This window comes from Homalodisca vitripennis, unplaced genomic scaffold (genome assembly GCF_021130785.1).
Source record: "Homalodisca vitripennis isolate AUS2020 unplaced genomic scaffold, UT_GWSS_2.1 ScUCBcl_2414;HRSCAF=7154, whole genome shotgun sequence".
NCBI classification, from domain to species: domain Eukaryota; kingdom Metazoa; phylum Arthropoda; class Insecta; order Hemiptera; family Cicadellidae; genus Homalodisca; species Homalodisca vitripennis.
Genome location: NW_025778562.1, coordinates 1533 through 20004, shown reverse-complemented (window position 1 = coordinate 20004; position 18472 = coordinate 1533). Strand labels below are relative to the sequence as shown.

At 33.3% G+C, this 18472-nt stretch overlaps 1 protein-coding gene across 1 annotated transcript in view; it reads left to right on the top strand.

The window, feature by feature from the left end:
- The window catches only part of LOC124372051 (3-ketoacyl-CoA thiolase, mitochondrial-like), a 67991-nt gene extending 50215 nt beyond the window's left edge, over positions 1–17776 (top strand). Inside the window, exons 5-8 of the mRNA XM_046830410.1 lie at positions 2032–2207; positions 11332–11532; positions 15592–15746; positions 17536–17776. Coding sequence (XP_046686366.1) covers positions 2032–2207; positions 11332–11532; positions 15592–15746; positions 17536–17617 — 614 coding nt within the window. The 3' untranslated portion in view covers positions 17618–17776. The remainder of the gene's footprint in view (positions 1–2031; positions 2208–11331; positions 11533–15591; positions 15747–17535) is intronic.
- Positions 17777–18472: the final 696 nt, after the last annotated feature.

Here is an 18472-nt window from a genome sequence, read left to right as displayed (position 1 = left end):
AAAAATATTGTTTTTTTTACTGTTTTTAAAGTATAGTTTTTCAAAATGCTGCCATTTCGTTTCAAAAATTGATAGAGAGCTGAAATTTTCACAGAATATTTTTAAAACCTATTTAATGAATTCTGTAGAGTTAAGATGTTTGGTGCATAAATGGGCAAGTAATTCTAACTTTTAAACCTCTTCATGGGACACCCGGTATATATAAATATAACAGTTACCCATGGCTTGGCATGCAAATTCGTACATTTTGCACCTGTATGAGTACTTCTGGTTTGATAACAGTCTTTAAATGTAAAGTAAAGGTTAGATTACATTGTCTCTTATATCTGCACTGCTAGCAGTTACTTGCTCCTTTGCACGCAATTTAGTAAACTTTGCATGAATATAACCATTGCTGGTTCTAGGGAATTATACTTTTAATGCCAATTTTGAGTTTGCCTTGTTGCCACGATCAAGAAAACATGTAAAAAGTTTATATTTATGCTCATTCTAATTTAGTTTGTTGGATAGCAATTTCTTTAGTACTAATACTTAATATTTGATAAAAATGTACGGCTTAAAGTACATTAACAATGACACTACACGTTTTTTTCTTTATAAACTGAAAAATATTGTTAAATATTGTAGAACATTTAGAGCTGGAATTAGTACATTAGTTGAAAAGCTCAGTCTAGAGAACTTTAATCTAGCATAGTTCTTGTCAATTGCTTCAAAGGGAGTCTTTGGTGTCAAATTCTGACCATCATGGGTTTTGGGTCACTTTTAAGATAGATGAGTACTTACTTAATTGCTGAAATCTAAAACAGTAAAATTTGTATTCACTATAAATGTAAACAAATTGAAAATAATAAACAATATTTACACAGACAGTTGATAACACTAGAACTGCTTTTGTAGTTAATATTTCACAACTATAGAGACCAAGGTGGGATTTTGTTGCTACTTTAAAGACAAGTATTTTCGAAATAAGAATAGGCCTACATTTATCCCATGATCCCTAAAATGCCCATGTCAAATTTCAACTCAATCGGTTGAATAGTTTATGCATGAAAGCAAGCCAAACAAACCAAAGAACTTTCACATTTAGTATATTATTAGGATTAGGATTTGTAGATACAGTTTTTAGTAATTGTAACAAAAATAAAGTCATCTGTTGCGACAGTTCTAATATGTTAGGTATTATAAAAAATCAAGTTAATTGTACAAACACACAAAATTCAAGTAACATTTGATAAATATTGAAAATTACTGTGTGATGGTCATCACTGCTTATATTTATAAATTGAATTTTGGACGATTTTAAATTTTTGGTAGGTTGAGGTGTCTTGTGAACCAAAACAAAATTATTAAAAAATCGCATTCTACAAGCGCATGTACTTTATTATAAAGTTGTCTAACACTCAAGCTTTAATTTTAACCAGAAATGTATTTTAAAGACAAATATACATCATAACTTAGCGCCTTAAATTGTGTTTGGTTATATATGTAATTGTCTCTTAATTGCAGTTTATAATGTGCAGGCCCTTTTATAACTTTTATTTTTTATCTTTGAAATTTAATTTTTAACTGCTTAAATTTGTAAGTCTAAACCATTCTCGAACCCACCTGAAGACATACAACAAATTTCATTAACATCAATCCAGCCATTTAGGAGGAGTTCAGTGACATACAAATGCACACAAGAAATATATATATAAAGATATATGTAGTAAAGGTCCTTTACAGCATATCTACTCTTGATATATTGATAAATTAAATGTGCGAAATTATCACAGAGGAATACTAATATCATTTGGTTATTCTGTCAATGCTAAACTCAAGAAATTGTTCTGTCTTAAAAATCATTTCACCTATTAATTTTGTTTAAACCACATGCAGTCTTTGTGAAAACCTTTTTAATATTCCAACTTATTAATTGATACTTTTTAGATCCTTCAAAACATTGTTATTCATTGAATATCAGTGTATCTATAAATTTAAAGTTTATTTTTACCAAGGTCAGACAGAATTTAAGTAGTGTTGCTGTTGCAGCTCATGATGCTGGGGTATTCAAGGCTGAACTGGCCCCAGTGACAGTGGTCCAGAAGAAGAAGGAAGTTGTTGTGGATGTTGACGAGCATCCAAAGCCTCAGACCACTCTTGAGGTGCTTGGCAAACTCCCATTGGTCTTCAAGAAAGATGGTGTTGTGACAGCGGGTTCTGCTTCAGTAAGTATCACCTCAAAAAGTGTACAAACTAATAGTTCTTTTTTTTCTGAAAAAATTTTATTGCTATTAAAAAATATGATTAAACTATTTCAAGAATGTAGATAGGGAGAGATCATATCTAATTCAGCAATCCAGTTTTAAGTCATCAAAGATTTTAGATATGATTTTTATCCTAAACTCTTGATAATTGTGTTGGACTAAGTCTGGTCTAATCACTAATTATGTCCAAATCCTCCAGTATTAAGATGTTTATTGGTTGTCCAGGTTATTTCTTTAAACCAGCTCAACCTGTTCTGGAAGGTACTATATTAATGTTTTTCGAAGTGCTAAAGTATCTATGAGTAGTTCTTGATGAAAGGCTTACATGGAATTCTCATATTACATTTTTATCCACAGTAACAAAAGCTCTTGGTGCTTGCAAAAGACTTTTTGGATTTAAATGCGGGCTAAACACCAAGATGATATATTGGATATATGGGGCTAATATTGCACAAATACAGCAGCCAAGAGGTTACATAGTCTTCAAAGGCCAGCATGTATAAGCATTACCGGGGCAATGAGCTCCTGTCCAAGTCTGGCACTGGAAGCAGTACTGGGATACACTCCTCTGAGGCAGGAGGTGAAGAAAATAGCCGCATTAAGTGCTATGAAGCTGTTGAATAGCAAGGTGATTAAGTGTAACTTCTCAGAAGGATACATGGCAATAATACAGGAATTTTCTAAGGCTGAAATGATAAATTAAACGTGTCTTGAATGCATGGTAAAGAATAAATCCTCTAAAAAAACCATTTCTCATCTCTGTAGGAAATAGAGTTATATGGAATACAAAGGAAGCCTATCCTACTAAAGGTGTTCTGAAGTTTTACACTGATCGCTCAGCCTAGACCTCAGGGCAGAGTTCGGACTATAGGGCCAGGAGCCAAATTGGCAATGCCCTTAGAGAAATATGCCACAGTCTTCCAAGCAAAAGTCATGGGAATTGGAACATGCACCAGAAGGCTTACACAAAAAGTTGGCCTATAGGTGCTGAATATTTAATATTTGTCCGGCAACATTAAATGTGCTCGGTGCCTGCTCCTTTGAATTAAAAGGCAATATGGGAATGCAAAAATGCACTATTGGAACTGGCAAAGAAGAACAAAGTTGTCCTAGCTGGGTGCCGGGCCATGGATACATTCCTGGTTAGATACCTCAGATTAGCTCTGATTACCCCATAACCGAGCTGTAGAGTAACCTTCTTCGACAGTAAAGCTCTAGTAAATGTTTGGAAGTAGAGACCTGTGAATTGAAGAAAGGACTCAGGACTAAGGCAATCAATAATATTTCTCCACACACAAAAGGATGGTTAAGACTCTTAGATTTATTCAAGGAAGATGTATGATTACTACTTGACTTGCAAATAGAACATGGCTCTCTTAGGAAACATGTGACAAAGATGAGTCTAAGCCAGACTGATTAATGCAGATTCTGCGGAGAGGGAGAATAATCTGTAGAACACATATGGTTAAACTGTCCTGCCATCCGCACAACCAGGAAAAAATTCCTAGCATCTATCTCCTGAGCCAAACAACATCAGAGAATAGAAGTCCTCATATCTCATAGGTTTTTATAAAAGTTTTATTTTGAGGGTCTAAAACTTTTCAGGTAAGGAAGGTGAAAAAGTCCTTTCTGGACTAAGTGGAGAAACCCCTCTTCTAAAAATATAACACCGCTCTATTATGCCCCAAATAGTGTGACGTTCCTTGCAAGTTCTGGTTACAAGCCTGTTGCTACCATTCAAATGACAACCTATCACACAGTGTATCAGTCAGGATCAATGATCTCTGCGGCGAACCAGGCTCTGTCCTCTCTTTATCTCTCTCATTCCCCTCCACTATAAGGTAGGGGTTGCAGCGCTTTTGTTTTCTTAGGACAAGAAGCTTAGAAATTTCATTTAGGTTATAAAAGGATCTTTGCACTTCTTCCAGAGTGACAAGATATTCTGGATGGGTAAGGTTGGGGATAGGAGCCGCCTCTTGTCGAAATCAATGAAGGATTTTGGGCATTAATATCAATTATATCTCCTTGGAAGAAGGGGAGGTTACCCCTGTACTAGCCTCCAGTCAAAGTAGGTGGGCACACCCTTATGTTTAGACTAACTGCCTTTAATACTTAGGAAGCTCCATCAACACCAACAATCATTCCCCGCAGTGAACTAGACCTATTGATCTACCCTTGTACCCAAATATCTCGACATTTGTGGTTAATGATGTGCTGCTTCTGGGCATTCATACAATTGCCCAGATTTACGTGACACATCAGTTTTTGCTATACCCAGTGTAGGTTCAACTGGAAGGTATAAATGAACCCTCCTGGGGTTTGCCAATGAACTTAGTTGAGATATTTAAAAGATCAATATTTGTACCAATATTTTGAACACTTACAAACTTAACTAAACTGCTCCTACTATGAATGATTTCCCACTAGATGCTTTATTTTTTCTGCTATTGTATAATATGTCTAGAAGGAATAGGTTTAAAAATTACTTGTCTTTATAATCACATCATACATATCATAAATTAAAATCACTTTTTGTGTTGGTCTGTTTGTGCAACGATATTTTCTAAAGTACTCAACAGATTTTGATACAGTTTTCACTGTCAACTTCGTTATGAACTAGGGCAGGTTCCTAGGTATGATACATCAATATTTTAATCATAGAAAGTAGAAAAAAGTTTGTATAATGCAAAAATTGATAAATTTGAGCGTTTTAATTGTTAATACTGACTAAACCTTACGACTTATAACAAATTAATGTACTACGGAAAATTGTACATTTCAAAAAGGCCTACAAAAAAGTCTGTGGTGGCTTATGTCCATCTCTAAAGAGTAACCCACAATAACCTTTTTTATTTTTTAAAGTTTACATTTTTATTAGCATTTCAGAAGCTATTTAGATCAATAAAGTATCCATATCAATGCATTAAGATACATAAAGATAATGTCAAATTAATCTTCACGCAAATAAATTAAATTTAATATATTTTCTTGACAGGAAAAAAGCAAAATCAACCATGGAACAAAAAATACTAAGACTGGTGTAAATTCAGTGGCCATAAATATATACTTTTTAACATATTTTCTTGATCATGGCAAGAACACAAACTCAACATTGGAGTCGTAAATATAATTCACTAGAACAAAATGTGCTCATAGAGGTGGAAAACTTACAAAATTGCGTGCAAAGCTGCAGCAAAAAATTAATGAATATTTTAATTCATAAGTTTTGAAATTAAAAACATTTATGAAGAGAAAGTTTACAACATATGAAGCATTACAGTTACCAAACTACTGGTAATACTAAAATAGAATATTCATTTATTGTTACTGTATAGTTACCACTGAGTGATAAACAATGAGAGATCCCTGACTCACTGTCTTCCGATGTCGGCTACTGTAGCAGATGAAACAAATATTTTCCTTGTCTAATAATGAAAATAGCCTATTTATTTGAGTAATAAAATTTAAAACTTTCTATTTCATTCTAAAGCATTAGAGATGTTTACCTGTTGTCAGGTACTATGATACAAGCTATGTCCACAAAGTAAGTTTCTATTTTTATCCGCTGCACTGTTGCGATCGCAGTTCCTCACGCACAGCAGTTATTCTGACTTAAGGAGAAGAAATATACGCCATTTTGAGATCACTGCTGCCAACACGTGTGCTTTGCTGCTTTATTGTGCTTCTTTGTAATGTCAGCGTTGATTGAAAATCATATTTGTTATTTGTTTTATAAATGCAAAGAAAGTTAAACCAATTGAAATTTATCAGCAAATCTGCAAAGTTTATGGAAAAAAATGCAATGAATGGTTAAAATATTGGTCAGACTGTTCAATGAAGGACGTGATAAAGTGCATGATGAAGAACAAAGAGGAGGCCTGTCTTTTGTTACTAATGAATTGGTCCACACAGTTAAGAGAAGCTTAAGGAAAACCAAAAAGTTTACAATTAGTGCTCTTGCTATGGAATTTCCTCAAATCTCACGATCACTAATTCGTGAAATTGTTACTGAAAAACTGAAATTTCGAAAACTTTGCTCACATTGGGTGCCCAAAATTCTTACTGAACAACACAAAAAAATGATGATTTTCTTTCTCTACAGTCATGGAGGATGAACTTTGGTATGTTATGACACCCCTGAAATTAAACAGCAATTTATGGAATGGAGATACACTTCCTCCCCAGCAAAAGTTAAGCCTAAGCAAATATTGACACCTCGAAAAGTCATGTGCACTCCCCAGCAAAAGTTAAGCCTAAGCAAATATTGACACCTCGAAAAGTCATGTGTACCTGTTTTTGAGACAGAAAAGGCATTTTGCTGATTGATTTTTTACCACAAGGCCAAACAATCAATGCAGATGTTTACTGCAAAACCCTTAAGAAAATGTGCCGTGCAATACAGATCAAGCACCGAGGAATACTGTCAAAAGATTTTTTTTTCACGATATTGCCTGGCCTCACATTGATAACATGACATAAAAACTCCTACAGGAATTTGACTGGGACATGTTTGACCATCCTCTGTACAGCCTGGACCTCGCTCCTAGCGAGTTTTATCTCTTCTTACACCTGAAACCTTTCCTTCATGGTCAACACTTCAACGATGATGACGAGCTGAAAGAACATGTTACCACATGGTTGAAAACACAAGCATACAAAAACTTGTGCCACCCAATGACACGTGTCTAAAAAATTCCAGAAGTTATATAAAAAGGTATCTGTACATATTTGGTTATATAAATAAATTGAACTTACTTTGTGAACATACCTCATATGTGGTTTTTGAGTGGCAGTTCATTGCCACACATTGTAGATTTTAAGTACATGTTTATATAACAAGTTTTTTTACACCTGAGGAAGAGTGTAAAAATCCTCAAAACAGAGTTTTAAACATTTTGTAACATAACAATAGCAAATGTCCAAAATCCTGTTATCTTTTATTATACACAGGTTAGAATTAAAAATTTGTCTTACTACAATTATTTAAACAAAAATGATGTTATCACACATCAGTTCTGTAACGGTATGGAATAGACCACCTGATATTGTCACGGAGCCCTTCTATGATGGTACACCAGGTGGGATTAGCACAGATGAAACATGTCTGATAGGAAGACATGTGATCTGCATGTTGAAAGTTTTTATTTTGGACTTTGACAATCAGACTGCAACATATGTGGTTATTACTATCAAATGTTGTTGGATAAATAATGTATATCCCGTTCCTCTTGTAAAATATATTTCTGTTGGTAGTTGATTGGAGTGTAAAGAATTGGAACATAATCCTGACTTTGTGTTCCAAAAGAAACAAGACTCCACCCAGTCTGTTGAGAAGAGACATCTGTATGCTCCTTTACTCAGTAGTTGTTATCCACTGTCACTCTTCATACATTCAGAGCCCAAGTGATTAACTTCTCAAGTCATTGATTAAACCCAATTGTGTTTCAGCTGCTGAATGCTTCCAGATGAAATGTAAACCTCCTGCTTGTCCCCACCTCTCCACTTATTTCCTGTACCGTTTTGTCTTCTCTAGCACATAACACATGGTATTTTTCTTTTTGTACAATATGTTCCATGTTACACAGTTTTTGTGTATATTGAACAAACATAGAATTAGTTATGTTTTGTTTTTTTATTGTTCTTAAGATTCAAATGCCATTACTTGTGACACCTCTTACTGGAAAACAAATCAATACTAAATCAATTTTTAATTATTTTTTTTATTTTTATTTAGTTTATTTTATTTTACTGTTATTTCTTATTTTTCAAAAAAACTTTCATTTTAAAATTTAATTGAAATTGTATAATCCTTACAACGCTAATTAAAATTACTCCCAAACACTAAGATATATTCAAACTGTTCCGAGCAGGCGAAAAGACAGGAGGCCTCGGAAGTGTGCCCTTCCCAAACTCGGAGCAAACCATAAAAAAAATCACATGCCACTAGTGGGAAGAGACAAAAACGAGACAAGATTTCGAGTACAAGAAATATAATTAGTAGGTGGCAAACATTTCCATGCAAAATACAATTATGCAGCACCACGGTGCACCGCGTAACTTAAAAACTAAATAACAACAATAAATATAATTCCAATAATGACAATAACATAATAAATAAATAATATAATAATAACACAATAAATAGAAATTTGGTCTATAAATAACATATATCAGGTACGGCGGTGGTAAATATAAAATTTTTAACAGGTAAATTTTTTATGAACTGAGGGGAGGAAAAAGGTTGTAGAATTTCTAGGCCCACTATTTTTGAAAAGTAATTTTGTTTCAAGTTTGTAGCCGAAATTTAAAAAAAATATATTTAAAGCCAATTTTCGAAGGAGGCGGGGGCTTAGTTGCCTCCACGAATCCGAATTAAAGATGAAATCCTCCCCTTCAGGTCATGTAACTAACTAAATAAATACTGGCTAGGTACTGGCCCTCCTCCAGATCTAACATCTGGCAGCGCTCCCTGCACCCCAGTCCTCGCAAGTTCAGTATAAGAAGTAAAAAAAATTTTTGATCCAACCTTGTTCCAGAAGAAATGAATGGGAGCACTACACTCCGGTTGGATGCCGGTCCAATAGCGCTGGCAGGGCGCGGGCATTCAGTTGGCTTCAGTGCTGTGGGCAGACTCGCCGCATCAGTCCCGCTGACGGCACTCACGGGGACCCTATAGAATCCCAACATAACCAGTAGATATTCAGAACAACTTTACTACAACCCGAGAAATAATAAAAACTTAATTATGTTTGCCAAAGTATAATAAAATATTTAAATTTAACAATTAAAAAAAAATAACAATCTGTAACTAACAGTACCTTTTAAGTATCAGAAGACTATTTCCCAAAAATACCTCAAGACACCAAGTATTATAAGATACTACTTGGTGACAATATTAAATATTACAAACCAAACAAATTTTCAAATATATAAACATTTACTTATAGGCTAGAACAGCCATACTAAATGATTAAGCGTGATAACAATTACTTGTAACTATAATTCGCTGGATTTTAATCATTCTATTATAATAATTTACATTTTGCTATTAAATATTAATTGTAAGGTAGGCCTAATAATAATTATATAATTTACAAATAATAACAATACATTATTTCCCAAATAACAATAATTAAATTCTAATCAGTTCACGCTACTATAAAGGCAATAATTAAATAATAAAATTGAAATCATGAATGTTGCCACCCAATTTTGCACACAACACAAAACACGAGGTAACAAAAATTTGCAAAGTCTGTACCGTCTCGCTTACACTAAATAAAAACAAGGTGATTACTAAATAAATAATTTCCGTTCGCCGAACGGATCGATTAGAAAGCACGGCGCAAAAATAAAAACTTAACTAGCATAGTAAATAAATTAACAAATTTAGAACGTTACGAAAGACAGGATAGAACACTTAGCGACACGAACAACGTACACGAGGAACACAAGTTACAAAATAATATATATATAAACTACTTATAACTAATCTACGATAATATATGTCTGGGTGGGAGAGAAAAACCGCCAACTAATTAAGTTAAGAGAGTGAAAAAGACAATTACCTGCCGAAAGTAGTAGAATTAGCCAGCCAAGTGGAACGGGACGAGCAGTGAACAGACAGCAACGCAGTAGCTTCTCCGAACGTGTCTGACCGCTCCGAACAGTAGCCGGTGCCGGTGCCGGTGCCGGTGAACAGCTGGTCGGTAAACTAGTCAAGGTCAACCAGCTGACCTCAACCAATCAGTCCAGCCAGGCAGAAAATCAATACTCTGACGGAGTGACTCCCCCACCGACTGACAAGAGAGGCCGAGGTGGGCAAAATAATAGACAAAAATAAATTGTCCAAACTGAGCCCCGGCTCAAAACATTTTCTTTTATCTCAATGCTGATTTTTATTTTTGATCCTCTGGATTACCTTTACAAGGAAAAAAATTAAAGTTTTTTTTAATTATATGCATTGAAAACATTTTAAATGGAAATAAACTGTATTGCAAGATAGTGAACAAAGAAACACTGAGTGTATATAAATTATCTATTATAAGTACATTGTAACTGAAGATTCTGCATATTTAGTGCAGAAAAATAAATAATTTATGTAAAAATGTTCATAAATATTTACATGTAACTTAAAAATGTGAAATTCATACACAATAACCTATAATAGCCTCTAAAGAAAATACTGAAATATTTTACTTATAAAACCGTATTTATTTAGAATAAATGAACTGGATTTATATAATGAAATTGTTATAATATACAAAGAACAAAATACACACAAAAAGCTGCACTTTGTAAAATTATAAAAATTGAAAAATCAGACCAATTAGGGATTATTAATTTTAATAAAACAGATCCATCATTATCATCCATATCCTCTTCACTGTCAACAGTGTCAAAATCGATCACATTTGAGAGTGAAGTGTTCATAATATTACTTACAAATTCATCAAAATTTGGATCGTCTGAATTAGCCATTATAACAAACAACCATACTACAACTCGATAAAAACAAGCTGAAACACCATTAGAATAATGGTTTGCAATTGTTTTATGCAATAACAGTTTTATTCAAAAGTGACAAAAACCTTGTTTTCCAACACACACGTGATTTTGCAGCTGAATAAAACGAACATGTCTATAGGCACATACATAGGCCATACGCGAAATGGTGGCTGTTACAAGTATCAACAACAATAACAAAGTGCTTTTAATAGTTCTGACAGTCTAAAGAAACATCAACCTGCTCTCATGGATGTTTTGAGAACTAATTCTTCGCCATTTCAAAAGCAAACCTTTTATAGACACTATCCACGTTTAAAGCTGTATCAGTTCCACGTTTGGATGCACTAGCCATGCTGGAAGGGTTAATGCATACATTAATACGTATAGTATATATTAATGGACATATTATAGTTGTGTATTTAGAAAGTTGGCTTTAGCTCATAACCTGCTGACATATTTACTGAGTTGGTAAAAAGATTTGTATTTGTTACATGTTTGCTTCCTAAGTGCACTTCTCACTGGATTATCGGAATTTGAAATATTAAGTATTAAGTGTAATGTAAACTTACTTGTTTAGGGCATCTGTGACGGTGCGGGAGCAGTGGTGTTGGCGAGTGAGGAGGCCTGCAAACAGCATGGACTGACACCACTGGCTAGACTTGTGGGCTACTCAGTGGTAGGAGTTGAGCCGAGCATCATGGGTATTGGACCGGCCCCCGCCATTCAGAACCTGCTCAAGGCGGCTGGCAAATCACTCAATGATATTGACTTAGTTGAGGTGACCGCAGAAGTTTATTTTTATTTTATAAAGCATAGTTTTTGTAGCCTCTCGGTCTTCAAAGGCCACTTGCCTATGAAAGAATCCTATCAAATCAAATAAAGGGGAGAATTGGTACAGTGCAAAGTCAACAGTACTGATTAAATTTTTCTGGTCACAAACATGATTTGACCTGTTCTTTCTCGAAATCGGATCCTTTTAGAGAAAATCAAGTCTTCTCTAAAGATCAAGACCGCGCAGCCACTAATTTGTTCACTCACTTTTTCTGTTTAATATTCGTTACTCAACAACAAAGTTGTAAAATAATTATAAAGTGACAATTTTATTGTGGTCTAAAATCAGCTGACTCAATTGTGATATTCAGATAAAATAATAAATCTACAGACTTATGATATATCCAAACCCACGTGGTACTGTTCAACTGAATTTATTAATTGACATTAAAACCAAATTACCACGATTTTTAGAGAATAATCTCACTAGTCAGATAGGTCACATTTAGTGTGTGCTGGTATATGTAAAAGACTTATAGCCACAAACCTCCTAAATACTTAATCTTTGATTACATTAGCTGAGTGCAATAATGGATTACATTTGTTAGATGGTCAGTTGTCAAAAATGCCTCGCCATGTGGTCATTTATATAAGTTCTACTTCCAAACAAGTTTTTTTGTTTAAGTTTTAATATTGAAAAACATTTACTTTTTCCTCCTTACATAGTATTAAGAAAAAAGTATTGCGATTGTCCGAGAAATGGAATTTTGTTTTTTTTTGTGAAAATATTTGTTTTTAGACAATACAATTAAATCAGATGTTTTCAGTTTTTGTAATTTTTAGATTTGTTGAGTTTTTTACACAAAATAATATACAACCAACTCTCGATTATCCGTGGTAATTAACGGCAAGCCTCCCATGGTTAAAACAAAGGGAGCCATTAACAATGTTAAACTAGTAATTAATTGCTAAATAAAATGGTTTTCAGTAAAACTTACCTAATAAGAGTATTACAAATATGCATTTATATCATGTATTTAGTTGAAAATAAAAACAAGTTACACAATTTAATACTCACGAAAATTAATAAACAATGTACAATATTTACAACTTAATTGATGAGTTAGGTTTACTTATTATTTGATTGGAAGAAATCAAAAATGAAGAAAACAACAAAAATTTTTGTGTGTTTTTTTGCAGCTTCCTTCCTTATTATTGTCAAACATAAATTATGCAAAACCAGTTTGTCACAAACCAACTGCCTCTCCAAATAATAACCTAGCAAACACTCAACGTGATTTATTGCTGTTCCGTGCGTCACCTTGACTCAGCTGACAAATCCTCCTCCCCCTCCTCAAACTCTTGAAAATAAGGGGGAGTCTAAAAATAGCTGCAATCAAAACACTTACTGAACACTTGTGAACAGCAGGTGGACACAGACGTCTCATGTCTGTGTGTTGTTGTTATTACAACTGCCCTTTTTTGCTTGCTGCACTGCTATGCTGCCGCTTGTTATTATTACACATTATCTCACCTCTTATCTACAAATGTGGCATGGCGGTTCTTTATCTGATATTTACGATTAGTATTATTAAAACTCAATTTCAAATAAAAATGAAGTAAAATTTACAAAAAATTATGCACGATTATTTTCAATTTGCATTGACCATATTATTAATTTTTTTGTTGTCACCAAAATGTTTTACCCAGGTTAATCCGCAACCTGGCTGTTCTGCCTATGGAAAATCGGTAGTTGACTATATATGTCAGCAACAAAAAAAAAGGTTTCTTTAGGAACTGTTTATATTGTTTCGATTAGTTTTACTATTTATGGGCTGTTAGACACTGGTTCAAAAGTCATAAAAGATTCAATTTTAATTTTGGGAATAATCAAAATTGTTGGGCTGCCATATTTTACTCCTATTGGTTGCCTCCGCTCGAAAACGGGTATATCGTTTTTAACAATACTTTATATAACTTATTTCCATTTTGTACTGACAATATTTAGGTGCTATTCTAAAGGAGACAAAATGCCCTTTATTTTGATAACTAACTAATAAATAATCTGTAAAAATGAACCATACGAGTTATACTATATTCAACTGATAATAATTTTGAGGGGATATATTTATTTGGGTAGTATATTTTTGCACTAATCTTTAGGATTCTGTCTACGTTAAAATATTGAGGTTGGTGAGAAAGAGATAAAATTAGCTATGAATTAAATAACGTCAAGGGCTGTTTCTAGTGATGTAATAAGTATTGATATGTTGAAACTGTAAGTACTTGTGATTTGAGAGCAAATACTCAAACAGGGCGCTTTTTGACTGGTTTGGTACAATGATAATGACACACAAAGTCTAAGATTAATTATTGATGGATTCAATATATCAATTCTGATTAGCAAAGACATTATTTTTAAGTGTTATGTGTTGTATTTTTATATTATGTTTGTGGTATGTAGCATATTGCCTCAATTTATATTGTTTACTAGTTATATTAATTAATTTTTTTAGCCTTGATTGGATTTTTAAGTTATAAAATTTATGTTGTTGTATTATTAGTATATTCAATTTTGATCCCGTTGGCAACACATATTTTGAAAGCATTTCATTGGATAAATAAAGGCATTTCATTTCAATTCATTTTCAGTATTTGTAGTTAACAATTGAACAAAACCTGACTTCCTTTCTATGAAATAGGACACCTGCTTTGTTGCATTCTGAGTTTTATGACATGAAATGTGATATATTTGCAAATTTAATGCATTTATTATTTTTCTCTTTATTTTTTGTTTGTCAGTAGCGTGCATATTTGTACAGCAAATTGTTTTTTTTTCTTTCATTATTATTGACTGCTATTTTGTGAGAATTCATAAAGTCAATTTCAATATCTTTAATTTTATTACTTCGTAGTTTAATTACTTTCCTGCTCCCTCTGCCTGTATAATTAAATATGCACATGTTCTTTTATATGTCTTGTATATAATAATTATTTTATCCGTATAAAAATGTATTTTTATTAAGTATGTATTGATATCAATTCGTATGTTTTGGACACTTCCAGAAATTAAAACTTTGGTTCAATAAACTGCACAAAATTACCAATAATTTATTACTAAACAGTCACAACATTTCTCTCCAGAGACAATCGCTCATGTTTTAAAAATTGTCTCATAAAATCTAAGTATAGTACACGTTATAAAAAATAATTCCATACTGTTCCAAATATTCAATTGCTAGGGATAGTTTGGAATAAAATTATGTATAATATTATATTATTGACTCCACAATGTTGGATTACTTTCAGCCACCTTCAGTGTACAATTTAATAACCTTTGCTAATAATGTAATTATGTTTTGGTATGTATTAGTGCTGAAACACATGTTAATAATACTAAGATTTAAAGAGGGTTTTATTATTATTTTTTTATATTAAATTATGTAAATAAGTTAAGTTATTTTTGTAATATTTTAAAAATTGTTTGAAAAATGCCTATAAGTAACCTTCTAATAAAGAGTAATTGAATTAAAATACAACCAGTTCTGGGGTTAAAACACAATATATAATTAATGGTGTTTTAATAAATTTGGGTTTGTCTGAAAGACAAAATCAATAAAACTTTAAAGGCTATAATGATTTTTAATACATTTTTCTCATCCACATGAAATGGTTTAAAAAATGTCATATTGATTTTATATTTAAAAAATATGCATTTGAAACCATAAAGTTAAAAAAAAAAAACGCTCCAGTCTAGATTTGTCTTAACTCATTGGTTAAGATGAAATTGCAAAATACAATCGTTAATCTAAAAGTGAGAAGCCCTGCGCTATATTGAATTACTATTTATTACCTTTAATTTAATTACATTATTGTAATTTATTTCATTCATATAGTTGGTGCTGCTTTTAATCATAGTAATATGTTGATCATGATAAGAACTCTATAATTTAATTAGTGTATTCTAAACACTAAAATATTCCTAAGACTACATCTTTTTATTGTTTATTAAGAATAACACTGTTTCAGATAAGACTTGAAAATTTGAAATGTGCTATTTTTACAGATCAATGAGGCATTTGGTGCCCAAACTTTGGCATGCCAGAAGGAGTTAAAGCTGGACATTGAGAAGCTTAATTTAAATGGAGGAGCCATTGCTCTAGGGCACCCTCTCGCAGCCTCTGGGGCCAGGATCACGGGTCATCTCGTTCATGAGCTCAGGTAACATTCCTAGATTCCTACATTCAACACGTCATGGTTCATTACAGAGTTGTAGTCTGTCATATTGTAGTATCTAGGCCACCCTCTCACAGCCTCTGGGGCTAAGATCACGGGTCATTTCGTTCATGAGCTCAGGTAACATTCCTAGATTCCTACATTCAACACGTCATGGTTCATTACAGTTTGTAGTCTGTCAGATTGTAGGACATTGGCCACTTTCTCGCAGCCTCTGGGGCTAAGATCACGGGTCATTTCGTTCATGAGCTCAGGTAACACTCCTAGATTCCTACATTCAACACGTCATGGTTCATTACAGTTGTAGTCTGTCAGATTGTAGGACATTGGCCACCCTCTCGCAGCCTCTGGGGCCAGGATCACGGGTCATTTCGTTCATGAGCTCAGGTAACATTCCTAGATTCCTACATTCAACACGTCATGGTTCATTACAGAGTTGTAGTCTGTCATATTGTAGTATCTAGGCCACCCTCTCACAGCCTCTAGGGCTAAGATCACGGGTCATTTCGTTCATGAGCTCAGGTAACATTCCTAGATTCCTACATTCAACACGTCATGGTTCATTACAGTTGTAGTCTGTCAGATTGTAGGACATTGGCCACTTTCTCGCAGCCTCTGGGGCTAAGATCACGGGTCATTTCGTTCATGAGCTCAGGTAACACTCCTAGATTCCTACATTTAACATGTCATGGTTCATTACAGTTGTAGTCTGTCAGATTGTAGGACATTGGCCACTTTCTCGCAGCCTCTGGGGCTAAGATCATGGGTCATTTCGTTCATGAGCTCAGGTAGCATTCCTAGATTCCTACATTCAACATGTCATGGTTCATTACAGTTGTAGTCTGTCAGATTGTAGGACATAGGCCACCCTCTCGCAGCCTCTGGGGCCAGGATCACGGGTCATCTCGTTCATGAGCTCAGGTAACATTCCTAGATTCCTACATTCAACACGTGATGGTTCATTACAGTTGTAGTCTGTCAGATTGTAGGACATAGGCCACCCTCTCGCAGCCTCTGGTGCCAGGATCACGGGTCATCTCGTTCATGAGCTCAGGTAACATTCCTAGATTCCTACATTCAACACGTGATGGTTCATTACAGTTGTAGTCTGTCAGATTGTAGGACATTGGCTACTATCTCGCAGCCTCAGAGTGAAAGTCTTTCATAAATACTTCCTTGGCAACTGCGATAAGCACGGAGCGTGCTCCGGACATTTCGAAGGCCTTTCTTTGAACTAAAAACTCTCCAAGAGACAATCTATAATATCGGATATAGCTGTATTTGGCTTTTTGGTCAAAGTCTACCATCCTAATATATCTGTCTATGGCGTGGGAAGGGTTAAAACACCAATAAACCATAATTATTCACTTTTTTTGTCTCTTGAGCAAAGTTTCTTTAAAAGGGCTTTAACAATGTATATTTTTATCATAACTTTTTATAGTAGTAAATTGTTTAAAATGATATAAAAATAAATATTTAATTTTGTTTTCTCATAGCAATTCAATTAAAGAGTCATAACACCTCCATTTAAATTTTTTACAACTGCTCTATAATAACATTGGGACAGCAGAATACAATTTTTACTATATAAAGGGATAAATATTGTGCTATGCTTTGGTTCCCAAGTGACACTTTGTTGTGTCTCGGGCTACACAGGTCAACTTGTATACTCATAAGCTGTGGGAGTTACAGTCAGCACTATCTTAGATACTATGGTTAGTTTCTTGTCCCAGTACTTAATGTTCTGTAGAAGTAAAGTGAACAATGATTGCAGGAGACGTAAGGCCAAGCTTGGGATTGGCTCTGCTTGTATTGGAGGAGGTCAAGGAATCGCACTCCTCCTCGAGTCTGTCTGAACGTTACAGTTGATTAATACTGCACAAGACTGAACCTCTACAACATAGCTTATAAGAAGGTTATTGTTATTTATATTGTTGCAGAGTATTATGTTTAAGGTAACAAGCACTGTTCAAAATATTGATTTACAAGAGAAAACCTTTTTTATGAGAATTAATGTGTAATATTAATGGTCAATAAAAATTTAAAAAGTGCACTTTCATTTTTTGTGCACTTTAAAGAAAAGATAAAGCAATTTTCATCAATTAAACATCTTTGAATTAAAAATTAATCTTAATAACTGTTTGTTATAAATATATAGGCCTGATAAATTTTTTATATATTTTAAAAGAGTTGAATGTATTTTAATATTTTAAAATGATTGTATACTCTTTAACGACATTTCATTTTATACATGTTTTATTCTGTTACAGTTACATTTTTCTGTATATTGTATGATTACATTCATAAACATAGTTCAAAGAAATAAAAACTGAGCATAAGCATATTATGATGATGTCTATGGTATTTTCTCAATTCAATATAATTTAACTTTAAATGGGTATATGATAGATTAATATTGTATTGTTTAATTATTTGATATATAATATTTTTATACAGTTGTTTTATTTTTAAGTTTTATTATTAAATTATTATAACAATCTATATATTTAACCCTCCAAGTGATGACTAAACCACTTCAAAGTTGCTAGGCCATTTTCGAGCATATGACATTTCTTTTTTAAACAAACTTTTTATATACAAAACATATGTTCAAATTGCATGTATTACATATGGTTTTTTACACAAACATATGTTCTATAAGATCAAGTAAAAATAAAAATGCTTATCTTTTATCATAAAAAAATCTGGTA